Here is a 27,771-nt window from a genome sequence, read left to right on the forward strand (position 1 = left end):
ATGTCTGACCCTTTTCTCCTTCTCCTGGCCTGAAACCAGGAGAAGGCTCTGGCCATCTGAGGACACTGGCCTCCAGCCTCCTCCCCCACCCCCCTGCCTCACAGGTCTCCCCAGCGCTGGCAAGGCCCGCTGCCATCTGCTGCCTCCTGCTCAGCCTCCAAGCTGCTCCAAGTGGCTGGAGACAGTGAGCTTCTGCCCTGGTCTTAGCAGGATCCTGAGCTGTTTAGGGATTCTCATCCCAGCCAAGCCTCACAGGTCTTCTCGGACTCCTTCTTAGCATATGGCCTCGCTCTTGGGCACTGGAGCGGACGCAGGAACAGCTCCAGCTTCTCTGCTCTCCACCAGAAGCTCCTGTGTCTCTCCTCCACTCTCCCTGGTATCATGAGCAAAAAGACGGATTCTTGCCTCCCATGGCCCAGCCACACCTCCCATACCCATCTCCAGGTTCATGCTTTTCTTTGTTGGTTACTATTCCAGGTGGCACTAGCAGTAAAGAACCCGACTGCCAATGCAGGAGACATAAGAGACACAAGTTCCATCCCTGGGTCAGGAATATCTCCTGGAGGAGGAAATGGCAACCCACTCCAGTATTCTTTCCTGGAGAATCCCATGGACAGAGGAGCTTGATGGGCTACAGTCCATGGGGTCACAAAGAGTCAGACATGACTGAACGACTAACACACACAATCCCCTCTGTCACCGGGGCAGCTCTTGAACCCATAGTCCTGCCCTCGCTAGCACTGTGACATATGGCTTCCATGCTCTCCCCCAAGGTGGCAGCATCAAAGACAGAATTTAGAATTGGAGACTTGAGCTGCAGCCTCTGCTCCACTCCTTAAGAGCTGTGTGATTCTCCACATATTTCCAGGACGGGCAGGAAGCGTTTGTCAGGTTCAGTGTGAACTGTGACACCTGACCCCTGGCCTCATTCTCTCCCCATTTTTCTCTCTTGTCCCTGTTTCTCTATGCAGCCTTCTGGGAGCTGATGTCAAATCCATGCTGTCTGCTGGCGGCTCCCAAACCAGCATCTCCACAGGTGCCCCTCGTCTTAACTGATTCTCTGGGTCCCACAGCTGCTTGGACACTCCCCGCCCAGCACCCAGCTGGCTGCTCAGACTTCACATGCCAGTACTTAAGATTCACACTCACTCATGCTGGATTTGCCAAAAGGCAGTCCCAACAAGTGCTTAAGGCCACCAAGAGGTAATAAAGTTCCCAGGGAAGAATTTGGTATTCCAAAAATGCATCAAAGCAGCTCTTCCTGTTGGGTCCTGTCTATTGTGAATTTCATAGGGGAGGAAAACCTAACATTTGCAGAATCTGAAGTCTTAGATCAGTGCTCTTACCATCTCGAACAACAGCCTCGACAGCAGTCACTCAGAGCACACACTCTAAAACCACCCTTCACGCCTCTCCCCCGTCCCCACATCCAGTTTTTAAATCTGGTCCTTTCTGCCCTCAAAGCCCCAGTGGCTCCTTCTTAGTCAATCAGCTGCACCCAGTCCCTGCTGGCTTGGTTCTGCCAGGTGGTTGCTGCCCCCTGACCAAGCCCACCAATGCGTCCTCTGCCATGGTCTCCTCCTCTCCGTCACACTCCTGTTCACACAGCCCCAGGGGCTCCCCCTTAACTCAAGCCCACTCTCCTGCCCACAAGTGAAGGCCTCCCCACTGAGCCCAGGTTTAACTGCCTCCAACTCTTTTGTTCACCACCCACTCCTCACAGACTTTGGGCTCCAGCCAAACTAGACTTTTCACCATCTGGGAACACATGTTCCCTCTGCCCAAAATAACCTACATTCATCTCCACCTGTCGAGATCTGTCCTTGAAGGGTTATTTAATGAATAGTACTGGGACAATTGGTCATTTGAAGGAAATTTTTTAGATTCTTCACTTCATACTATTCACCAAAATGTATTCAAGATAAACTAGAGTTAAAGATGAAATAAAGACATATGATAAAATCACACCTATTAAAAATTGAACTGTAAAAAGTCTGGGAAACGTATGATTTTCAAATAGATAAAAAGGGAGAAGATGCCAAGCTTAAAATCCAAGAATGAAATTTCAAAGGAAACAATGCAGGAACTTCCCAGGTGGTCCAGTGGTTAAAACTGCATTCCCAATGCAGAGGGCACAGGTTTCATCTCTGGTTGGGGAACTAAGATCCCGCACAGCACAGACCAAAAAAAAAGGAAATAAGGCAATATGTCTAACTCATTAAACAGGATTTGACATTAAAACTGAACTGATAAGGAATGAATATATGGGTAGAGAGTCCTTCACATGAACTGAGTGTTGGGGTCCCCTATGCAGAAAGTGGTTTGGTTAGCAAGAAATTAGAGAAGGAGCTTATTTCTTCCCCAGGGATTTCATATGTCCAAATTCTCTCCAAGACTGAAATGTTCAAGACCCCAAATTTGATGCTTTCCCCTGGACTCTTCTGTGTTGTTGAGAGGTATTATTCTAATTTTGTTTGTTTGGGTCTTTTTTATGAATCAGGACGAAGGATGGGGAGGGGCTCCCCAGTGGTTTGGTCTCAAAGCTTCCAGTATAGGGGACACAGGCTGGAGAACTAATATCCCTCATGATACATCCAAAAAAAAAAAGAGGGAAAACTTGGGGAGTGCTTCCTCTGTGCCAGGTGAAGTGCTTAATGTGCATTATCTCACTTAATTCTTATAGCAACTCCACAAGATAGTTACTATTATTCCTATTTAACAAGTTATGCAACTAAGGCTTAAGAAGTTAATTGACGTACCCAAAACCTCACAACTAGTATGGGATTCAGACCCAGGCAGAATGACTCTTAGCACACACCTCCTCCCATCGAAAGATACACATTTTACTTTCGTTTTTTTAAAATATTTATTAATTAGGCTGGGCTTCCCTGGTGGGTCAATTGGTAAAGAAGCCGCCTTCAATGCGGGAGACCTGGGTTCAATCCCTGGGTTGGGAAGATCTCCTGGAGAAGGGAACAGCTACCCACTCTTAGTATTCTGGCCTGGAGAATTCTATGGACTACAGTCCGTGGGGTTGCAAAGAGTAGGACACGACTGAGCGACTTTCATTTTCACTTTAGTTGGCTGTTGCGGGTCTTAGCTGCAGCATTGAGATCTTTAGTTACAAGTGAACTCTTGGTTGAAACGTGGGATCTAGCCCCCTATATTGGGAGCATGGAATCTCAGCCACCAAACCACCAGGAAGTCCCATTTTTCACTCTTTAAATCCATTCCTGTTTCTCCACACAATGTAACACATGGAACAAGTAGTCTTCCAAGTTAACGTGTAAAATGGTTACCAGTCCCTGTACATACGTGTTTTATAAAAATTAACTCCTTCCTAAACTCTCCATCCCCACTACCACTACTTAGTTCAGGCCATCATTTTATCTTACGCCGCTGAGACGGTGATGATGTTACCAAGCATGTTCCAGGCACTATGTACGGTATTCCACGAACTAAGAGTACGTATTTATTGAGCACTCACTATAACTCAGTCATTATGCTAAATATCACTCACGGATTCTTATACAGCAATCCTATTAGGTTAGTTTTGAGTATCCCCAACATCTTCCTTCCTTCAATTCCTCTTTCATAAATAATAACTGTACTCCGGTATAATCTCCCTAGAATAAACCGCATTTACATAAAGCGTAATTTGAATCACTTTCGGCTATCTTGTAAAACCACCACCACAAACAAGATGCAGACTGTTTCCGTCGCCCCTAAGTTTCTAGAGTTCCTTCCCAGTTTACCCACCCGGGTCTCCAGGGTCCCCAAACCCCCGGGGACCCGTGACGTCACTACCCTGCGCCCCGCAGCCACCGCCTTGCGCGGCGCTTCCGGCAGCGAGGACGTGGGGGCGGGGCGGGGCGGCGTCACGGAGGCGCGCGCCGGAAGCTGGCCCGGCGGAAGTGGCGGGGCGGGGCGCGGGGGCGATGGGGGGGCGGCGGCGGCGGCTGCCGGCGCTGAACAGCGGGAGCGTGTGAGCGGGCCGGCGAGCGAGGCTGGGGGGCCCGGGAGAGCGAGCCGCAGGGCGGAGGGCAGGGGCGCGAGCGCGGCGGGCGGCGGGCGGCGGCCTGGGCGCGGCGGCGGCGGCGGCGGCCGAGAAGATGGCGGACGGCGACAGTGGCAGCGAGCGCGGCGGTGGCGGGCCCGGCGGCTTCCAGCCCGCGTCCCGCGGCGGCGGCGAGCAGGAGACGCAGGAGCTGGCCTCGAAGCGGCTGGACATCCAGAACAAACGCTTCTACCTAGATGTGAAGCAGAACGCCAAAGGCCGCTTCCTCAAGATCGCCGAGGTGGGCGCGGGCGGCTCCAAGAGCCGCCTCACGCTGTCCATGGCGGTGGCCGCCGAGTTCCGTGACTACCTGGGCGACTTCATCGAGCATTACGCGCAGCTGGGCCCCAGCAGTCCGGAGCAAGTGGCAGCGGCGGCGGGCGCCGAGGAGGGCGGTGGGCCGCGGCGCGCGCTCAAGAGCGAGTTCCTGGTACGCGAGAACCGCAAGTACTACCTGGACCTCAAGGAGAACCAGCGCGGCCGCTTCCTGCGCATCCGCCAGACGGTCAACCGCGGCGGCGGTGGCCCCGGACCCGGCGGCCTGCAGAGCGGCCAGACCATTGCGCTACCCGCGCAGGGCCTCATAGAGTTCCGCGACGCGTTGGCCAAGCTCATCGACGACTACGGCGGCGAGGACGAAGAGCTGGCGGGTGGCCCGGGCGGCGGCGCCGGAGGCCCTGGGGGCGGCCTGTACGGGGAGCTCCCGGAAGGCACTTCCATCACGGTGGACTCCAAGCGTTTCTTCTTCGACGTGGGCTGTAACAAGTACGGAGTGTTCCTGCGCGTGAGCGAGGTGAAGCCGTCCTACCGCAACGCCATCACGGTCCCTTTCAAGGCCTGGGGCAAGTTCGGGGGCGCGTTTTGCCGGTACGCGGATGAGATGAAAGAGATCCAGGAGCGGCAAAGGGATAAGCTTTATGAGCGACGCGGCGGGGACGAGTCAGAGGGAGAGGAGGTGGATGAGGATTGAAACGCGCGGCTTCCTCCCCTACGGGCCTCCCCACCCCACCACCGTCTCCTTGGCTAGAGAGCTCCCCTTCCTGTTCATCCCCGGTGAGCTAGTGGAGGGGAAGCAAGGGAGGCCCCGGAGGGAGAAAACAAAATTTTAAATAATATAGTTAATTAAGAGAAATAACCATAAGAGAACAGTCAGGACAATTAGAGAAAAGCGGTAAAGTTCCAAGGAATTGACAGCAACAGGACAACAGCGTCTCCTCACCTGAGCAGAAGTCTCAGCTTCTCTTCCTTCCCAGCTAAGGTTTCTAAATCCATCAGGATAACCCTGGATGGGAGAGATCCTTGCACGCTGGCCAAGGAACACCTCGAGTTACCCAGACCCGTTGATGACAGCTCAGTTGGTGTTATATTTGGGTAACCTGGTCTAAAGATCTTTCTAGACCTCATTGTTGCAGTGTCTATCCCTTCACCTCCATTGAAATCAGCGTTTTGGATCTAGATCTTCATGGAATTCTTGCGAAGAGAGAGGCCTTTGCAGTTACCCAGTCCTGAGGGTACAAGTTTCATGAAAAGGAATGCAACTTTACGTAATCATAGACAGGGCAAAATAAGAATTCAAGAAGCCACCAGGGACAGAAACAAATTGGATCCATTTTTAAATGGTTTTGCATAGAACCTGGACCAAGGCCCATGTCTTGTCTTTGCAGAATTATTTTCCGGGATGCAAATGGATTCAGATGTCAGTCCTTGAACTAGAATCCCTTACTATAATGTTTTGGAAGTCGGCAGATTTTTTTCAAAGATAAAAGCAGTTTTACATTGGGGGTTGCTGAGGTAGGCACAAGAAGAAATCAGGCATAAAGCACAAGGAAAACTGTTTGAGTGGATTGGTTGCTGCTCACTAAAGTTCTTCCCCGATCTCCAAATATGGAGGTCATGGCTTAGATATGAATGAGAGCCAGATACCCGTGGCTCCACCGTGAGAGCCAGTGAATTATGGCTAATTCGGCTGTTTTCGGCCACTGGTTGGCTGGATTTTAAACCATAAAACTTGAACATCTTTACAAAAGGAACATTGTGGCTACAAGCCTGAGCTTTAATGGAATATAAGTCCACACAGAAAAGTTGGAAGTAACCAAAACTGAAGTCATCTACCTTCAGTTTAATCTGTGGATTTGTTCAAATACTAAAGATCCTCAGGTCCAGAATTCCAGCATCATTTATTCTTTTAAAATAAATTTTTAAGAACTTGGTCCATTGTATCAGTACCTCACAATCAAAGTTGGCAAATGATGGATGAGTGATTCAAGCAGCGTGCCCTTTGAAGCTGAAATCCATTTGAATGGAGCTGAAATGAACGTGAATATGCTGACTATATCCTGGAAGCATTTTTATACCATCTTGAAATTTCAACAAGCTGGCTTTTGCCAGTTTATCCGGCTGTCTTTCAAGAATAAAAGTTGGGGTTTTCAAGGATCGCCTCTTCTATATTTTAAATGGATTTTCAGTATGATTTTTACTAATCAAGTTAATCCCACCCCATCAAAAGGTATTCCTAGAAGTGTCATAGACCTAGGTAACTTTGAATTGAATGGGAGCTAATGGTCTTTCCAAAGTTTTCAGGTATACTTTGTGCGACACCTTCTCAACAAGGAGGCAAGTAACCCCACCTCCACAATCTTAGTTTCATTTTTTTTTTAACTGCATGCCTGCCCTTTATTTGAGCTGCCTTTTAATTTATTGCATACCTTTTTATTATCTTATTTTGGTATTATTCAATCTACAATCTTTTTGTATTTATTGGGAAATAAGTAATATACAAAAAGGTCGTTTTCATGAATTGTGGCTGAGAGGGAGGGAATAATTGTGTATATAAAATTAGGCTTTTTTAAAAAATTAGATTTGATTCAGAATATCATTGATCTTAAGACTTTTTTGTTTTTAAAAAGTGGAAGAGCCACAAACATTGGTGCCCTTTTCAGACTATTTCTCTACTCATCATCCACAGTAGACTTTTTAAACAGATTTTTTTTAAGCTTTTCTTTTTTAAAAAAAAAATTTTCTCCGTTGCAAAGAATGTTTCCTAAATTGTATGGGAGCAATAGTATTTTTGATGTTTTAATGACATCTGTATACTTGTACTGTATTTTGTACTACAAGGCAGCTGTTTTCAATAATGTCCTGCTGTATTTACCTATGTGTTTTGAGTGTTTATTTCTTTGCTGCGGAGAACAAATCCCTAAATAGTTTTAGTAAAGGGGCTGAGAAGAAGCTAGCATTATTAGGTTTGCATAAACTCTTTATAAGTTTCAAACTCTGAGGCAGCAATGAAGATTAAAGTTGCAGCTCTTAGTTGATTGCTGTAACTTTTTCATTTTCAAAACATGTATAATTCCTGTATAGACCAACTTGTTTTCTTGCTTCAGTGGTGGTTCTGTTGCTCAGCTGCAGTGAGCCAGTTCAATTTTGCAACGGTGCAGTACCTCTCCTTTTTAAGGGGTTGGTTTATTCTTTTTTCTTTTCTTTTTGTTTGGCTGAATTGCAGTAACTAGCCTTGCCTTTCTACTCTGTAGAAATGACAGGGTCTTCACAATCCTTCACCAGTGGCTACTAAGCTATAATTAGCTGAATAGAAAGAATGTGGAAGTGGTCTGAGGCATATAGAGTATATGCCAAGAACACTACCATATATGGCATCAGCTTTGGTTACCAGAGAAATTTTCTTAGTCATTAGACCATATAACAGTAATATATCATATGTAAATCTTTAGATATCAATTTGAGAATCCTCCAAAAAAAGGAGCAAAGAATGCATAAGCTATGTGTTGGAAAAAGTAATTTATATTAAAATTTTGACCTGCCTATGTAAGATTAAATGGTAAATGTCATAGTGGTGGGTTTTTAAGTCTTAACCAATCTCAAAGGTTTGTTTCTCCTGCAGGGGGTGGTTCATGGTCTCTCTTCTCACTGCAGGAAGATTACAGGAGGATGTGGATTAATTGTAGCATTCACTGATCCTCATTCAGTACTAGGGACAATAGAAATCTGCAAAGCACAGACTACACTTTCGGTGTGTGGTTTGTTAAACAATTAACAGGCTGGCTTTCAGAACTCATTCATAAATACTGCCTATTAAAGGAAATGATCTTTGTTAATTCCAGTCAGAAAATAGCATTACACAGACTATGAAAGCAATTTTGTGTTTTGTCTTTCAGCCGCTACTATGAACAGTGATTTAGGACTGTTTTTCAACTTTGGCAAACATCCCAGCTAATCATGTGTTCAAAACAGTCATATTCCTGAGAAGTGGGAAACAAATCCTTTTTCGGAGAATTGGTAGAATGTCTGTTTCTCAAACTGCTGCAGACATGAGAAATTTTAAGAACAAAATCAAAAGATCAAAAATTTGTGATGAGATACTACTCTTGCCTTCTGGTTTCTATTGTCCCTACCTTTCATTCAAGTAGAATGGCAGTTCTAGTCAGCAGAGGAAGTTTTCAGTGCATATGCTGCACAGTACACAGTGTAAATCTGTATGGCACCAAAAAAAAGTGAAAACCAAACCAAAAACCCAGACACCCTATGTTACTATGGGAGGCATGTAGGTGGTATAAATGACTGTAGCTGTGATACACACATGGCTACTTGTCAAGTCACTTTCCATAATTATTTACTGCAAAATGATTGAGGCTTTGGTGCAGGCAGGCTGTTAACCTATTGCTTCCCTGTTACCTCTCTATCACTTTGCAATAAATTGCAGGTCTTTTAAGAGATTCACGCTTCAGTTTTCTCAAAAAACAAAACAATTATCCTGGCTTATCTGAAAATGCAGGGTTGTGGGCAAAAGAGGCTGGTTATAATAATGCCCTCATATTGAGTGGTCTGTAAATGGCTGCACACTTCAGGCACTATAGTTGCTGAGGATGCTTTGTTAAATGTGACCTTGACTGGCTTTACAGGAGGTAGAATGTGCTCTCCACAAGGTATTAAAAGGTAACTATCCATTTGTGTCTACCTTGCTCTTGAGGTGGATGAACTTGAGAAGCTTGAGTGTGTAAGCCATGCACATAGGTATTCTTCACTGTAAATTTTGTTTTCATTTTTAACCCAGTTATGGTACTTTGTCCAATGCACAGCTGATCTCTCAGTAGATATTCATTTGAGAATAGTGTGGCCTTGATCTGTGAGAAGGGGAAGAAGAGAAGTGACTTTTTGCTTATGTAAAAATGACTCTGTCGAGAGGCATTCTGTAGCACTCTTGGTATCTAATGTGGTCGGTCTCCTTGTTTATTGGGGAAAGTTAATGTTTTTGACCCTGGAGTTATTAATTCAATTGAGTTGTCTTCTATTTTTAGGAAGTATCAGAATTGCTCTGATAAGTAAGAAAGTAGACTGCTTTGATGTCCAATCTCAGGTTTTAGAATACATATAGTGGTGTAAAATTCCACTGTTAACTCTTAAAACAATTTTAATTTCGTATACCCTAAAAGTCATCTGCATAAGGCCTGTTCAAAGAGCAGCGCCTCCCATCTTTTTGCTCCGTTTCCATTTTGTACTTCACTTGAGAAAGTGTCAAGTGATTTTTTTTCCTTGTGTATTTCCATTTTAGCCCTGACATATTTCTCAAAGATAAAGCACTTTTTGATCATGAAATACATGGAATCTGTGTGTGATGTGGATCATGGTTTCTCAGGCTCCCCTAGATAATTTGCTTTTGAATATTGTTTTAACTCTGTATAAGAAAAGTAGAAATCTTTGCTAATGTTAGAAAGTTTGTATTACTGATCTAGAATGCATTTTGCTAGTTTCCAATGGACGGGAGAGTAAACAATGCTGCATTCACAATTTAATAAGTTACTTTCCCTTGAGCCTTAAGGTAACTTTTTTTTTTCTGTCAATACGGCACTGAAGTTACAGTAAATGAATGAAATTGCCAGTTTTCAGGGTTGGTTTTAGAGTACTGTAAATCGATTAGCTGTCTTCCTAAACAGTTAACTATTCCCATTGAATAAACTGGATAATGGGGCTGGGGGGCGGGTGGTGATCGTAGAAAAAGAAAAGAACCACATTTACCTAAAAAATATATGTATAGACACAAAAGTACATGACAGTGCCCCATTTGGAATTCCAGGCATAAGGTAGAAATAGAAATTATAACCTCATTTCCCCTGTTTTTAATCTAGAAAAACAAAGTCTTTAATTTTCAAATGGTAACCCCCAGAAGCTTCAAGAGATAGCGGACTGTTGAATGACGACTTCTCTTGATAGGTCTATCTGCTATTTAGTTAAAGTCGCTGTTCGCAGCCCTCAGTCTTAAAACTTAGTTTCATTACTGATGGGTTTAACAGACTGACTTAATAAATGTGGTCCAATTGTCAGGATGAAAAATTAAATTTGAAAAATATTGCATCATGAAGACATTAGTAATTTCTAGATATCTAGAAATTGATATCTAGTTGATATCTGTACCCCGATCCAAGTTAAGACCTTTATGAATGTATTTTATATTCCCTAATGAAATAGGGAATATGCCATCAATGTAATCGCCTTTATTTGCAATCTTTTACTCTTCATTTGAAAATTAACTCATTCCTCTTGAACTAGACATTGCAGTGGGGATAGGTAAAGCCATGTTAAAATAACAGCAAATGCTGTATTGGTAGTGTAACTGCTTAGTAGGAGTTCTACTTACAGGAGGGCAAAGCTTTATTTGATGCAGAAATGTTATTTTTTTCCATAGGTGATTCTAACATGGTTTGATGAAAGAGTATGACTGTACTTTATTAACATGGGATTTTGAGTCTAGGAGCAAATTTCATTTTCCCCATATTAGATATATAAAATGCCTACTGACATGGATAAGAGAGGGCTGATCATACCTTTAGTGTGATGAAATGTGGCCCCAGAGTATTGGAGAGAAAGCAATAAACCTATCCAAGTTAATTGTCCACTAGCATATTGAAGAAGATATGAGTTTGTCTTTTTTTTTTTCCTTCCCTACTTCAAAGACATCAGTGGGTAAATCTTTCAAGAAAATTTATGTAGATTATCTCTTATTTCTTAAACTCTCATCCCCATTCTTGCCCTATATTACAAGATCAAGCCGGCTCAGAAAGTCTTTATTATACATATTTGGAAGTAGAGTGGCAAGTGGTAGATTTCTTCCCTTTTAAAATTCCTTTTTCAAGTACATATAACTGCAGGTAGAGAAAGAAAATTGAAAAACAGATTGTATTATAGAAATTTGAGATTTGCATCTTAATCTGTTCAGATATGAGGCATAAACCCTTTTCTCCTAGCCCACATGTCACTTCTGTTTCAAAAGCTGCCTGTATTCCTAGAAGCTAATAGATTGGGCAGAAATCCAGAAACTGATTTTAAATAAGTACAGGGCATACTTAAGAGTTGTGCATGTTACAGTAGCAGGCAAGTAAATTTGAGTTTTTTCTACTGATTATCAATAATTGGAATAATAGCTGTGGTTATCAATATATTTGGGCTCCTCTTTTTCTAAAGTTCTAAACTGATTAGTATTTATTCTGTCTTGCACCTCTATGCAGATGTTTTTCCAAGTCCAGTTTCACAAGTCTGTCCATCTTCTGACATATTTCCAAATAACACACTTTCTTTAGTAACCTTCACTGCCAGTCACATCTACCAGGGGTTTCCTTAGACTAGATGATTCTTCATTCCAAAGTTGGGACTGATGTCCTGCCCATAGAGAATCTACAGACATAATTAGAATGAATTAAAACCAAATCTTGATAGGAGACAGCTTCCTGATCTAGATGTACAACTAGAGTTGAGGTTGGAAGTTACTTTAAAGAGGGTTTTGGGGGGTGTCTTCAGTCTCTGTAAATATCCAAATGCTTGTGCATTGTAAACCAAGTGTGTACTCCTATGTGTGAATTTGTAGAACTGATTCTGCTTCAAGAGAAGCTGCACCTTTAATTTTATAAGGTCCCCTCCACCTGTTACCCTATAAATATTTGTAAATAGAACACTAAAATTTGTAGTGATAGGATCAATTTGGGAATATCTGCTGAGAGACCAAAAAGTTCATTTTTTTAAGTACCTTGGTTAAAGAGTAAAGATTATTCCTCTTATTTTTTAAAAGAAGAATGCACTTTAACAAACACAGCTGCATGGGCAATTCAAACAAATCCGTGAAGTGCAGTACCCATTCAGAACTCATACTTCCTGGAAACCATTCAAAAGCGTAGTCTAGACGGGCTGTTGATCTCACTGCCTGGAGGTTGAAGCTGATTCCGGTCAATTTTGAGACGAGCAGGGCTGCTTCAAAAGAACAATGTGAATACAGCCAAAAGCTTCAGTCAGTCTGTAAAATGGCGGGTCCCGTATTTACCACTAACTAGCAAAACTGACAGAAAAACTCATAGAGAAAAAAGAATCCTTACTGCTGGTGTGCACTCCTTACAATAACAGACTTTTGCAAATGGAGTTTTACAGTCTATATTTAAAAAATTGTATGTTTGTAACAAATAAAGTATGCGGAAACGTGAATGACAGTCTTGTGCTGGTTGTCTCTCATTTAAGGAGTTACGTGTTGACTGGGAGGGAAATACCACACACCATCTACTGGGGTTCATAAATGGGTCTGGAATTGGGTGAGTTTCCACTTGAAGTAACTTAAAAGCTGTTTGCACATTTCATCTGAAATACAGCCATTTAGTTCCAGACCCTCTGGGTTTGCATAACCCTTTTCTAGTTAGTAAGCAGTCTGGAGTAAATCAAAGTTGCAAATGGTTTCATGCTTTGGTTCATATTCCAGAGGAAGTGCTTGTTGCTTCCCCTAATTTCTTCCTATTCTACCTGCTCTTAGGCCCTATCATTTCAAATGGCTGTAAAGAAACTCATGTGTTCACTTGTCCTTTATCATAACTAACTGCTTAGAAAGTAGGTTAAACCAGTGTTGTATACCCCAAGCTAAAGGAAAAATAAAAATTTTGTATTGATCCTGGTTGTGGTTCCAAACTTTTTGGTCTCAGGAAGCCTTTTACTTCCTTAAAATTCACTAAAGACCTTCAAGGAGCAATCCTACTTCAGGCCTGTATCAATTGATACCTATCATATTAAAAACAACTATTTTAAGACAACAGTACACATTCCATCTGCCTCAAAACAGTGACATCACATCATTTTGCTTCTGGAAAACAGTATAAACTTGTGGGAATGAAAGTGAACAAAGCAGCTAACAATTAGGAAAGTAGTTTACACTTCTGGACTCCCTGAAGGTCTTGGGGCCGCTGGAGGTTTCTGGATCACTCTGAGACCCACTAAACTAGCCTGGTTATATAAATTATGCTTTTATATAACATATATATGTTGCCTAAGTTACCCGCATGAAGTCCACTTAAACCCCCAAGTAACTAAACAAGAAAAGTTTGCAAATAGAATCATCAAGCTTTGTATTGGTAGTCCCCTCGCTGGGGAAACGTGGGGCTTTTATTAGCAGAGAGAACCCTTTAGTGTGCATCAGTCACCTCCCCCTGCACCCTTCCCCCAACCGCCACCAGTCTGGCTGCTTCAAGTTTATGAGCAGGTTTGGGTGTAACCTGAGAAGCTGCATTTCTAACAAGTTCCCAGGTGCTGCTGCTGCTACTTGAGGATTACGCTTTGGGGATTCTGCAGCAGAAATCACAAAAGTTCTAGGAAAAATTAGCTATTGCCACCAATTTAAGGTGGCAAGAGGTCAGGAAGCCTTTACCCTGATGCATCGGTTTGCCATAGCCCTGCTGAATTTTTTTTCTTGATGTGAAGTCACTTCGAATTTAAGGACGAAATGTAACCAGCCTTATAGTCTGCAGTTTTATTGGAGCCAGTGCCTCAAGGAATAGGGCTGTTACCTCATAGTTTCAGTATTTTGGATGTTGTCAGTGAGGTTCTGTCCCGGAATCTATCATAAACTGATAGTGTGAGTCTGAGATAGTATCTTTAACACTTAAAAATCCTTAAGGTCCTACAACAGTGTCCCGTTTCCCCAGAGAAGACACTAGGTCTTAGGAAAATGAGAGCCACCTAGTGGTCAGTACTGAAATCTTTAATAACCTTGGTGAGATCATACCATTTGTAAACTCATGCATACTATATGCCAGGTGTTACACTAGGTGTAGAAAATATGGTCCATGGTCCATGTTCCAAATGGAACTTAACAGTTTATTCCAGAGAAAAAAAGCTTTTAGGAAGAACTAGGAGGAACTAAGTTACATTGGACTGAGATATATTTAGGATCAAATGTTTTGATCTGTGTGACCCTAGATCTCCAGGAGGCTCAGATGGTTTGCAGCTCAAATTTACTAGACAGATCTCCTTCCTCAGTAAAACACCTCTGTACAATCTCAGATCCTGAGAAGCTACTTTCCCAGACCCCAGGGAGGAAGCAGGCCCAGCGTAGGTGAACAGAGGAAGGAAGGAGTAGGAGAGTTCGCTCAGAGCCCTGGTCCGCATTCTCACCACACAGGACCTGGGAGGGGAGAGGTCCCATTGCTGGGATGTGTGCCCTAAGCTTATCCAGCTAGTGAGCACCAGCACTGGGCTTTGACCAGGCCCCATAGGTCCTCCTCCTTGCCCATCCTTCCATCAGTTCAGTGGCTCAGTCATGTCCGACTCTGCGACCCTATGAACCGCAGCACACCAGGCCTCCAGTCCATCACCAACTCCTGGAGTCCACCCAAACCCATGTCCATTGAGTCAGTGATGCCTTCCAACCATCTCATCCGCTGTTGTCCCCTTCTCCTGCCCTCAAACTTTCCCAGCATCAAGGTCTTTTCCAATGAGTCAGCACTTTGCAACAGGTGGCCAAACTATTGGGAGTTTCAGCTTCAGCATCAGTCCTTCCAATGAACACCCAGGACTTATCTCCTTAAGGATGGACTGGTTGGATCTCCTTGCAGTCCAAGGGACTCTCAAGAGTCTTCAACACCACAGTTCAAAAGCATCAATTCTTCAGCACTCAGCTTTCTTTATAGTCCAACTCTCACACATGACCACTGGAAAAAACATAGCCTTGACTAGACAGACCTTTGTTGGCAAAGTAATGTCTCTGCTTTTTAATATGCTGTCTAGGTTGCTCATAACTTTCCTTCCAAGGAGTAAGCATCTTTTAATTTCATGGCTGTAATCACCATCTGCAGTGATCTTGGAGCCCAGAAAAATAAAGTCAGCCACTGTTTCCACTGTTTCCCCATCTATTTCCCATTAAGTGATAGGACCGGATGCCATGATCTTAGTTTTCAGAATGTTGAGCTTTAAGCCAACTTTTTCACTCTCCTCTTTCACTTTCATCAAGAGGCTCTTTAGTTCTTCACTTTTTGCCATAAGGGTGGTGTCATCTGTATATCTGAGATTATTGATATTTCTCCCGGCAATCTTGATTCCAGCTTGTGCTTCTTCCAGCCCAGCATTTCTCATGATGTACTCTGCATAGAAGTTAAATAAGGAGGGTGACAATAAACAGCCTTGATGTACTCCTTTCCCAATTTGGAACCAGTCTGTTGTTCCATGTCCAATTCTAAACTGCTGCTTCCTGACCTGCCTACAGATTTCTCAAGAGGCAGGTCAGGTGATCTGGTATTCCCATCTCTTGAAGAATTTTCCACAATTTGTGGTGATCCACACAGTCAAAGGCTTTGGCATAGTCAATAAAACAGAAGTAGATGTTTTTCTGGAACTCTCTTGCTTTTTCCATGATCCAGCAGATGTTGGCAGTTTGATCTCTGGTTCCTCTGCTTTTTCTAAAACCAGCTTGAACATCTGGAAGTTCACGGTTCATGTATTGCTGAAGCCTGGCTTGGAGAATTTTGAGCATTCCTTTACTAGTGTGTGAGATGAGTGCAATTGTGCGGTAGTTTTAGCATTCTTTGGCATTGCCTTTCTTTGGGATTGGAATGAAAACTGACCTTTTCCAGTCCTGTGCCCACTACTGGGTTTTCCAAGTTTGCTGGCATATTGAGTGCAGCACTTTCACAGCATCATCTTTCAGGATTTGAAATAGCTCAACTGGAATTCCATCATCTCCACTAGCTTTGTTAGTATTTCTAAAGGCCCACTTGACTTCACATTCCAGTATGTCTGGCTCTAGGTGAGTGATCACACCATCGTGATTATCTGGGTCGTGAAGATCTTTTTTGTATAGTTCTTCTGTGTATTCTTGCCACCTCTTCTTAGTATCTTCTGCTTCTGTTAGGTCCCTACCATTTCTGTCCTTTATTGAGCCCATCTTTGCATGAAATGTTCCCTTGGTATCTCTAATTTTCTGGAAGAGATCTCTAGTCTTTCCCATTCTATTGTTTTCCTCTGTTTCCCTAAATCAGTTCCTAATGAGATCTGAGTAAACAAGTCTCCCTCAATCCAGGCAACAGAAATTTTGATTTGCAAGCCTCCTGCCCCAGGCCTTTTACTCCTTACTGGAGACAAGTGAAACTATACTAAGAATGGGATGGGGGGAGGGGAGGAAGGCTCTTGAGGGAGGGGATATGCATGTACATATAACTGATAAAAACTTGTACAGCAGAAATACAACTTTGTAAAGCAATGATACTCCAATTTTTAAAAATTAAAAAATAACTATGCAAATGAACTAAACACAAAAACTAAAAGCATAAATTAAAAAAAAAGAAACTGTAGGGACTTCCATAGTGGTCCAGTGGTTAAGAATCCACCTCCCAATGCAGAGGATTTGGGTTCAATCCCTGGTCTGAGAAGATCCCACATGCCACAGGGCAACTAAGCCTGTGTGCCACAGCTACTGAGCCTGTGAGCTTTGGAGCCCAACACAGCCAAATAAATAAATAAATAACCAAAACTGTAAATAAAAATGTTCTCCACACAAGAGGTAACTTCTCTTCAACTTCTGTGGTACCCTGGAAGACGCCTCTGCTGCTGCTGCTGCTGCTGCTGCTAAGTCGCTTCAGTCGTGTCCAACTCTGTGCGACCCCATAGACGGCAGCCCACCAGGCTCCTCCGTCCCTGGGATTCTCCAGGCAGGAACACTGGAATGGGTTGCCATTTCCTTCTCCAATGCATGAAAGTGAAAAGTGAAAGTGAAGTCACTCAGTCATGTCCAACTCTTGGAGACCCCATGGACTGCAGCCCACCAGGCTCCTCCGTCCATGGGATTTCCCAGGCAAGAGTACTGGAGTGGGGTGCCATGACTTCTCAGCGGACCCAATTAGTGTCGACAAACTAATTAGTGGCAAGAGAGAACACACATCTAAATTGATTCTCTCAGCTGCTACACCACAGAGCCACAGAAAGGAGTGCATTCCTGTGCCAGGAGCCTAAGATGACACATGATGAATCCACAGGTATTTCACAAAACTGCAGAACTGAGTAAAGTTTCTGCCCAAAGGCAGTTAGATGTAGAAACTGTGGGTCATGTTAATGTTTTCAGAATAAGGTATCTGAGAACCAAATTTAAAATAGTTCCCCTAGTTAAAAAAAAAAAAAAAAGATAAAAACATACCAATCTGATTCATTTATATCAATGACCAAAAATAAAATTCTAGTCTTCTATCAGGGCAAACAGCTTAGGATCCCCATTTCAATCATAAGTACCAGCAGCCCACCCTCTATATGTTAAAATCATGTTCTCATCAGAATACAAACGGTTATAATGTCATGTTGCCAGAGCAGATTGGAATCAGGTACTGACTATGAAATCAGCAACATAAAGCAATATGGATCCAAAATACCTCTTTTCTATGTCATTTTGTATTTTCCCTATCTTAGGTGTCAAACCAAGAAATAGCTGAGAAGGAGCAGTGGTCCACATGCAACTCTAGATCTGGATTCCCACACGTATTTTATGGAACAGATGTTGGGGAAGATGGAGTGAGGCTCTCGAGCCTATGCGTACAGGACTGGCCAAGACACAACCATTACATGGGCGTCCCCATCTTCTCACCTTCAGGACTCTACCAGGAAGCTGTCCCTAGATGTCCAACCCTCAAAACTGCCTTGTCCTTTGCCTGTTTATTCAATACCCCTCATAATTGGTGGGCATCATTTTTGGCAGTTATAAGCTCCAAACTTTCATCATAAAAATGAATGCAGTCAATTTAATAAGTATGAACAGAAGATAATCACTGTAATGAAACAAAAATGAATGTGCTCTCTTCCTTCAAACACACTTTTTTTTTTTGGCTGAGCCACACAGCATGTGGGATCTTCATTCCCCAACCAGGGATCCATACCTGATTCCAATCTGCTCTGGCAACATGACATTGTAACCGTTTGTATTCTGATAAGGACATGATTTTAACATATAGAGGGTGGGCTGCTGGTACTTATGATTGAAATGGGGATCCCTGTAGCCCCTGCAGTGGGAACTCAGAGCCTTAACCACCAGACTGCCAGGGAAGTCCCTAAACCCACTTTTTAAGGGTAACTACTGTTAAATAATTTAGCATACATCCTTCTGAAATTTTTTGATAATTAAAAAAAACTCAACAGTATTAAATGGCCATCACATTTACATATGTACTGATATACATTGAAAAAATGTAATATTAACTAAATAGGTTTAATAAGGAGTTCATGTTAGGTACACTGATAGCTATTGCCTGTGATATTTTCTAATGTACACACCTTATTATTAAGCTGTGCTACAAAGCCAACAACTCATAGAGAAATTAAATTGAAAAATAATTTAATTTTCATTATTTTAGGTTCCATCCAATCAGGCACAGGCAAACACATCTTCTCTGGTGGTAAAACAAAAAGCTCTCCAGCCTCTAGATTTGGAGAAAAATATCTTTATTCCATGAGATCTGAAAAATGAGCATTTACTGATTGCATTTCATAGATCTTTTCTATTTTGTGTTTCTTTCAGGTAAACAACATGCATAAATATTAATAAATCAATAAATGAAGTGATTGGGGATTAACCTGGCAATCCACTGATTAAGACTCTGCCTTCCAAGGAGGGGGCATGGGTTTGATACCTGGTCAAGGAACTAAGATCCCACATTCTGTGCAGTGCAGCCAATAAATAATTTTTTTTAAAAAATGAAGTGATTGCTGAGAATCCATTCAGCTGAGTAAAGGTACCCATACCCTCAGGTTTTATGTTGAGAAATTACTGTTATGAATAAGAAAACTTGGTTTTCTTATATGACCTATAGTGAGGTATTTCTGTTTGTAGATTTAAAAAAATTATACCTACATCTAGCTGCTTCTGATCTTGAAGATTTTGCTCAGAATTAAGAAAGCATCTTTATGAATATATAATGTCTCCTATAAGAAACCTATATGCAGGTCAGGAAGCAACAGTTAGAACTGGACATGGAACAACAGACTGGTTCCAAATAGGAAAAGGAGTGCGTCAAGGCTGTGTATCGTCACCCTGCTTATTTAACTTCTATGCAGAGTACATCATGAGAAACGCTGGGCCGGAAGAAGCACAAGCTGGAATCAAGATTGCCGGGAGAAATACCAGTAACCTCAGATATGCAGATGACACCACCCTTATGGCAGAAAGTGAAGAGGAACTAAAAAGCCTCTTGATGAAAGTGAAAGAGGAGAGTGAAAAAGTTGGCTTAAAGCTCAACATTCAGAAAACTAAGATCTTGGCATCTGGTCCCATCACTTCATGGGAAATAGATGGGGAAACAGTGGAAGCAGTATCAGACTTTATTTTGGGGGGCTCCAAAATCACTGCAGATGGCGATTGCAGCCATGAAATTAAAAGATGCTTACTCCTTGGAAGGAAAGTTATGAGCAACCTAGACAGCATATTAAAAAGCAGAGACATTACTTTGCCAACAAAGGTCTGTCTAGTCAAGGCTATGGTTTTTCCAGTGGTCATGTATGGATGTGAGAGTTGGACTGTGAAGAAAGCTGAGCGCCAAAGAATTGATGCTTTTGAACTGTGGTGTTGAAGACTCTTGAGAGTCCCTTGGACTGCAAGGAGATCCAACCGGTCCATTCTAAAGGAGATCAGTCCTGGGCGTTCACTGGAAGGATTGATGCTAAAGCTGAAACTCTAGTACTTTGGCCTCCTAATGCGAAGAGTTGACTCATTGGAAAAGACCCTGATGCTGGGAGGGATTGGAGGCAGGAGGAGAAGGGGACGACAGAGGATGAGATGGCTGGATGGCATCACTGACTCGATGGACATGAGTTTGAATAAACTCCGGGATTTGGTGATGGACAGGGAGGCCTGGTGTGCTTCGATTCATGCGGTCGAAAAGAGTCGGACACGACTGAGCGACTGAACTGATAATGCATAGTTCAAAACAGAAAGTCAGATTCCCCACGCTAGTATAAATAATATAAAAAGAGAAAGCATATTAGATTCTGGGGAAGAATAGTACAAAAGTCTTCTGAGGGAAGGAGGGCTGCTGTCAGCAATGTGGAATGTTCTAGTCCAGCAGCTGCTGATTTTCCTGCTGTGAAAACTCAGCTGGTGACGTCACTCTGCAAGTGGCGCATCAGGGCAATGGGGTTTCGTCTGCCTGCTCTCCATCTGGCGCCTGTCTTTCCTGGTGGGGACCGCAAGCTCTCTTTTGGATGCAACGGCTCAACTCTCCCCAGCCTCTGTCGGCTCAAGGTTTCCTCTTTTGTGGACAAGAAACAAACTTGTGGGGGATTTGGGGGCTTTTGTTGTGGTGTTTCTATACTGCACATACCATTTAGCCTTCAAAGGCCACACTTTGATGGGGCCAGGTCTTCTACTTTCCCTAAAAGCTGTTCTCACCTGCCCTATGAAGACAGGTCTGACATCATGCTAGGATGTGTTCTAGAGTAGGGCTGGAGGAAATGGTCATTCTTTGATTCACTAAGCCCAATAAGGGGCCTTTCCATGTGCCCATCAAGCTCACAAGCTTGGTCTTTACCAGGAGCTGTGATGTTTTCACTGTACTACTTTGAAACAAGGAGCACATAGTTACTATGCTCGGGAGAAGTTACTCTACCATTGTTAAATTTCAGTAAATATTAATAGATGACTGACACATGGGATGTTCCAGTCACAACTCTCCAGACTGATCCAGGATCCCAAAAGAAGAGCTAAATTCTCCAGAACTGGCAATGTTTCAGTGCCCTCTGCTAGAACTATTTTGTGGCATTAGAGACTTACTTACAGCCAAAGAGCAGCAACAGTTTAAAAAAATATGGGTATTCTGCTATAGAAGTTTCTGGATCCTGTATTTGAGTCCTGGGGAATCACTTTACGGCAAATGGATGGGGAAAAAGTGGAAGTAGTGGCAGATTTTATTTTCTGCAGATGGTGAATGCAGCCATGAAAGTAAAAGACACTTGCTCCTTGGAAGAAAAGCTATGACAAACCTAGACAGCATATTAAAAAGCAGAGACATCATTTTGCCAGCAAAGGTCCATATGGTCAAAGCTATGGTTTTTCCAGTAATCATGTAAGGATGTCAGAGTTGGACTATAAAGAAGGCTGAGCAGCAAAGAACTGATGCTTTTGAATTGTGGTGCTGGAGAAGATTCTTTGAGTCCCTTGGACAGCAAGGAGATCAAGCCAGTCAGTCCTAAAGAAAATCAACCCTGAATATTCATTGGAAGCACTGGTACTGAAGCTCCAGTACTTTGGTCACCTGATGCAAAGAAGTGACTCATTGGAAAGTCTCTGATGCTGGGAAAGATTGAGGGCAGGAGGAGAAGGGGGTGACAGGGGATGAGATGGTTGGATGGCATCACTGACTCAGTGGACGTGAGTTTGGACAAGCTCTGGGAAATGGTGAGGGACAGGGAAGCCTTGTGTGCTGCAGTCCATGGGGTCGCAAGGAGTCAGACATGACTTAGCGACTGAACAACAACAAAAGCAAATCACATGTGTGTAAGTAATTGATAGACAATTCATAGAAAAAAAGTAATACAAATGGTTCATAGTTATATATGCAATCTCATTCATAAGATAAATGAAATTTTAAGCCATATTGAGATACCATTTCTTGCCTACCAGATGAGAAACAGTCTGACAACAAACTCTATTGGCAGTTCTGTGGGTAAACAGGCATGTTCATGTTGCTGTGGAAAACACACAATCCCTTGTGAAAACATTTGGCAGTACCTAGCCAAATTACCTAAGAAGTTACCCTTTGATCCAGCAATTCTACTTCTAGGAATCTACCCAAAATATAGCTATAGACTTTACAGAGATAAATAAAAAATTGAATTTATATTTATTCATTTTTGACCAAATGTCTGCTTTGAACTGTTATACACTTTATACCACAATAAGGACAGAAATGGTATGGACTTAACAGAAGCAGAAGATATTTAAAAAAAAAAAAAGTGGCAAGAATACACAAAAAAACTATACAAAAAAGATCATCATGACCCAGACAAGTATGATGGCTTGATTACTCACCTAGAGCCAGACATCCTAGAATATGAAGTCAACTGGGCCTTAGGAAGCATCACTATGAACAAAGCTAGTGGAGATGATGGAATTCCAGCTGAGCTATTTCAAATCCTGAAAGATGATGCTGTGAAAGTGCTGCACTCAATATGCCAGCAAATTTGGAAAACTCAGCAGTGGCCACAGGACTGGAAAAGGTCCGTTTTCATTCCAATCCCAAGGAAAGGCAATGCCAAAGAATGTTCAAACTACCGCACAATTGTACTCATCTCACACACTAGCAAAGGAATGATCAAAATTCTCCAAGCCAGGCTTCAACTGTTCGTGAACCATGAACTTCCAGATGTTCAAGCTGGATTTAGAAAAGGCAGAGGAACCAGAGATCGAATTGCCAACATCCACTGGATCATCGAAAAAGCAAGAGAGTTCCAGAAAGATATCTACTTCTGCTTTATTGACTATGCCAAAGCCTTTGACTGTGTGGATCACAACAAACTGTGAAAAATTCTGAAAGAGATGGGAATAGCAGACCACCTGACCTGCCTCCTGAGAAGTCTGTATGCAGGTCAAGAAGCAACAGTTAGAACTGGACATGAAACAACAGACTGGTTCCAAATAGGAAAAGGAATAAGGCAGGCTTCCCTGGTGGCTCAAAGGTTAAAGCATCTGCCTGCAATATGGGAGACCTCAATTCGATCCCTGGGTTGAGAAGATCCCCCGGAGAAGGAAATGGCAACCCACTGCAGTATTCTTGCCTGGAGAATCCCATGGACGAAGGAGCCTGGTGGGCTACAGTCCATGGGGCCGCAAAGAATTGGACATGACTGAGCGACTTCACTTTCGCTTTCAAGGCTGTATATCGTCACCCTACTTACTTAACTTGTATGCAGAGTGTATCATGCGAAATGCTGGCTGGATGAAGCACAAGCTGGAATCATGATTGCCAGAAAGAAATATCAATAACCTCAGATACACAGATGACACCACCCTTATGGCAGAAAATGAAGAAGAACTAAAGAGCCTCTTTATGAAAATCAAAGAAGAGAGTGAAAAAGTTGTCTTAAAACCCAACATTCAGAAAACTAAGATCATGGCATCCAGTTCCATAACTTCATGGCAAATAGATGGGGAAACAGTGTAAACAGTGACAGACTTAATTTGGGGGGGGCTCCAAAATCACTGCAGATGGTGACTGCAAGCATAAAATTAAAAGACACTTGCTCCTTGGAAGGAAAGCTATGACCAACCTAGACAGCATATTAAAAAGCAGAGACATTACTTTGCCAACAAAGGTCCATCTAATCAAAGCTATGGTTTTTCCAGTAGTCATGTATGGATGTGAGAGTTGGACTATAAATAATTCTGAGTGCTGAGGAATTGATGGTTTTGAACTGTGGTATTGGAGAAGACTCTTGAGAGTCCTTTGGACTGCAAGGAGATCAAAACAATCCATCTTAAAGTAAATCAGTCCTGAATATTCATTGGAAGGACTGATGCTGAAGCTGAAACTCCAATACTTTGGCCACCTGATTCGAAGAACTGATTCATTGGAAAAGACCCTGATGCTGGGAAAGATTGAGGGCAGGAGGAGAAGGGGAGGACAGAGGATGAGATGGTTGGATGGCATTACTGACTCAATGGATATGAGTTTGAGCAAGCTCCAGGAGTTGGTGATGATCAGGGAAACCTGGCGTGCTAGTCCATGGGGTCAAACAGACATGACTGGGTGAATGAACTGACTGATAGTATAATCCTAACCTTTGCTTTTACAGCAAGCTGGGTAGTTAACTTGGAATAACAAAAGGATTTCCTTATATTTTTGACTTCTCACTGACTACAAGTCAAATTTGAGGAGCCTCAGAATATTGTTTAAAAAGAAATTATAGGGACTTGCTGGTCCAGTGGCTGAAACTCTCAGCTCCCAATGCAGGGGGTCTGAGTTTAATTCCTGGTCAGGAAACTAGGTTCCACATGCCATAACTAAGACCTGGGACAGCCAAATAAATAAATAAAAATTTTAAAAAAGAATTTCTGGTAGTCTTTAGAAAAAGAAATTATAGGCAGGCGGTTTTTTTTAATAGATGGCATTCTATATATTATTTTTAAATTATAAATTAATCAGTTTGTTTTATTATTGGCTGTGCTGGGTCTTTGTTGCTGTGTGCAGGCTTTTCCTAATTGTGGCCAGCAGAGGCTACTCCTCGATTCGTGCATGGGCTTATTTCAGTGATTTCTCTTGTTGTGGAGCACAGACTCAGTAGTTGTGGCACATGGGTTTAGTTCTCCATGACATGTGGGACCTTCCTAGACCAGGGATCAAATCTGCATTGGCAGGTGGAGTCTTAACACTGGACCACCAAGGAAGTCCCTATAAATTATTTTAATTCTTGCTTTTCTCTAACTTTTAAAATAAATAGTGTTTACATATTTCAAAATCAAAACAATATAAAAAGGAAATTGAGAAGTCTTGTTCCTAACTGTCTTCTCTACCCATTTCCATTTTTCCACAGGTAGTGTTTGCTCTGGACCCTCCCATTTTTGTCTGTTTTCACAGTGTCCCATTTGTCCAAGATTTAGCATTTGTCCAACTTTTATTACAAGGTAATATTTATTTCTACTGCTATTAAAATAAGCAGAAATGGGTTTTGAAATCAAGAAGGGTAAGTCCTCCAACTTCACTCTTTTTCAAGGTTATTTTGGCTATTCTTGCTCACTTATTTTCCCATATGAATTTGAGGATGGTTTCATCAATGTGTACAAAGAAGCATGCTGAGACTCTGGTTAGATATTTAACTTTATTCACCAGTGTTTTGTAGTTTTCAGAGTATGTCTTGTGTTTCTTTTGTGAAATTCATTCCCAAGTACTTTATTCTGTTAGATGCTGTTATAAATGGAAGTGCTTTTCAGTTTACTCTTTGCTACTGTATGGAATAAAACTGATTTTTGTATGTTGATCTTACATACTGCAGTCTCACTGCACTTATTTATTAGTTTCAATAGCTTTTTAGTGGATTCCTTTTTCTTACCTAATTACCCTTACTAGAAGTTCCAGTAAAATGTTAGACAAAAGTGGCAAGAGCAGACATTGCCATCTTGTTCCAGATCTCAGGAATATTATCTTTTCCTACTAAGTATGATACAGAATAATACATGTCGCTCAGTTGTGTCCGACTCTTGGCGACCCCATGGACTGTAGCCTACCAGGCTCCTCTGTCCATGGGATTTTCCAGGCAACAGAGCTGGAGTGGATTGCCATTTCCTTCTCCAGGGGATCTTCCCAACCCAGGGATCGAACCGGGGTCTCCCACATTGTAGACAGATGCTTTACCTTCTGAGCCAATAGTTGTGGGTTTTTCAGATGACTTGCATCAGGTTAAAGAAGTTTCTTTCTAATCCTAGCCGTTGAATGTTTTTTGATAAGACTATTGCATCTTGTTGAATGCTTTTCCTGCCTGCATTGAAATGATCATGTGGTTTTGTCCATTAGTCTATTAATATGGCACACTATATGGATTGAATTATTAGGATATTGGCCTGTAGGTTTTTTGTTGTTGTTTTGTTGCTGTATCTTTGTCTCTTTTTGATATTAGAGTAACACTGGCATCATACAATGAATGTGGAGATGTTGCCTCCTATTTTTTGGAAGAGTTTGTGATGGATTGGTATTCTTTTTTTAAAAAATTGATTTAAAATTATTTTTGGCTGCACTGGGTCTTTGTTGTTGCGAGAACTTAGTTGTTTTGAGGCATGTGGGATCTTCCTGGACAAGGGATCAAAACTATGTCCCCTGCATTGCCAGGCAGACTCTTAACCACTGGACCCCGACAGAAGCCCGGGATTAATTCTTCTTCAAACATTTGATAGAATACAACAGTAAAGACTGGGCTTTTCTCTGTAGGAAGTTTTTTTTTTAATTGGAGGATGCATGCTTTACAATGTTGCATTGGTTTCTGCCACATAACAACTTGAATCAACAACAAGTACAGATATATATATATACAGATAGATACATATATAGATAGATAGATCTCTCCCTTCCCTCTTGTGCCTCTCCCACCCCACTCCCCATCCCACCGCTCTAGGTCGTCACAGAGCATAAGACTGGGCTTCTGTTGGAAGATTTTAAATCACTAATTCAATTTCTTTATTTGTCATAGGTCTATCAGATTTTCGATTTTTTTCTTGAGTAAGTTGCAGTAGTTTATTTCTTCCTAAGAATACCCATTTCATATAGGTTATTTAATTTGCTGGCACACAGTTGTTCAAAAGGATTCCGATAGTCCTTTTTATTTCTGTAAACTCAGTAGTGATTTATCCTCTTTAACTTCTTAGTAATTTGAATCTTTTTTCTTTTCTAAATATTTGTCAATTTTGTTAAACTTTACAAAGAGCCAACTTTTGATTTCATTAATTTTTTTTCCTATTGATCTTCTTATTCTCTATTTCTGTGTGTGTATGTGTGTGTGTGTGTGTGTTAGTTGCTCAGTCGTGTCTGACTCTTTGAGACCCCATGGGTGTAGCCCATCAGGCTCCTCCATCCATGGGATTCTCCAGGCAAGAATACTGGAATGGTTTGCCAATTCCTTTTCCATTTTTTTCCCCCTAATCTTTATTGTTTTCTTGGTTCGGCTTATTTTTTGTTTGCTCTTTTTAAAAAATATATTTATTTATTTATTTTGGCTGTGCTGGGTCTTCGTTACTGTGGGCTTTTCTCTAGTTGTGGTGAGTGGGGGCTACTCTAGTCACAGTGCACAGGCGTCTCATTACAATGGCTTTTCTCATTGCAGAGCACAGGCCCGAGGCCCTGGGGCTTCAGCTGTTGCAGCCCCCAGGCTCTAGAGCACAGGCTTAGTAGTTGTGGCATACAAGCTTGGTTGGTCCGCAGTAGTTTGAGATCTTCCTGGACCGGGGGCAGGCGGATTCTTTACTACTAAACCACCAGGGAAGTCCTGCTCTTCTTTTTTGTCTTCCTGTTTAGGTAAGCAATGAATGCACATTGTACAAATTCAAGATGATCCGTTTTTGTAAGGAAACTATTTTCCTGTAAAAATATTTGTTGTCCCTTTCCTTTACTTTGAATTTGTTTCATTGTAACCCACTTAGGGGAGGGGCAGGTGTAAATGTGAATGTAAAATAAAACAAATGTGGCCATGAATTAATGTTCATTACAATTGTATGACATTGTACATCAGGTTCATTTTACTATTTTCTTTACTTTGTATATCTTTAACTTTCCATAATAAAAAGTTAGAAATATATATATATATGTGTATATATATATATATATATAAAAACACATATCATAGGCTTATCAATCAGGGTCCATTCAGTGTGCAGAAAACATACCAATTATTTGAACAAAGAGTACTAACAGAGTACTGTTAACTGGATATAAAGTTGTTAACTGCTA

General features: G+C 42.1%; 1 protein-coding gene across 1 annotated transcript; it reads left to right on the forward strand.

Annotated features, from left to right (window-relative positions):
• The first annotated feature begins 2,627 nt into the window (after positions 1-2,627).
• On the forward strand, positions 2,628-12,543 carry PURB (purine rich element binding protein B). The gene has a single exon (XM_040259817.1). It carries the CDS (start codon positions 4,113-4,115, stop codon positions 5,025-5,027), a length of 915 nt encoding a protein of 304 aa, XP_040115751.1. The 5' UTR covers positions 2,628-4,112; the 3' UTR covers positions 5,028-12,543.
• The last annotated feature ends 15,228 nt before the right edge of the window (positions 12,544-27,771 follow it).

This window comes from Oryx dammah, unplaced genomic scaffold, assembly GCF_014754425.2.
Source record: "Oryx dammah isolate SB20612 unplaced genomic scaffold, SCBI_Odam_1.1 HiC_scaffold_18, whole genome shotgun sequence".
Classification (NCBI taxonomy): domain Eukaryota; kingdom Metazoa; phylum Chordata; class Mammalia; order Artiodactyla; family Bovidae; genus Oryx; species Oryx dammah.

Bases quoted from the DNA above. Each gene is read 5' to 3' on its own strand.
- PURB (XM_040259817.1), top strand. From the start codon at position 4,113: ATGGCGGACGGCGACAGTGGCAGCGAGCGCGGCGGTGGCGGGCCCGGC.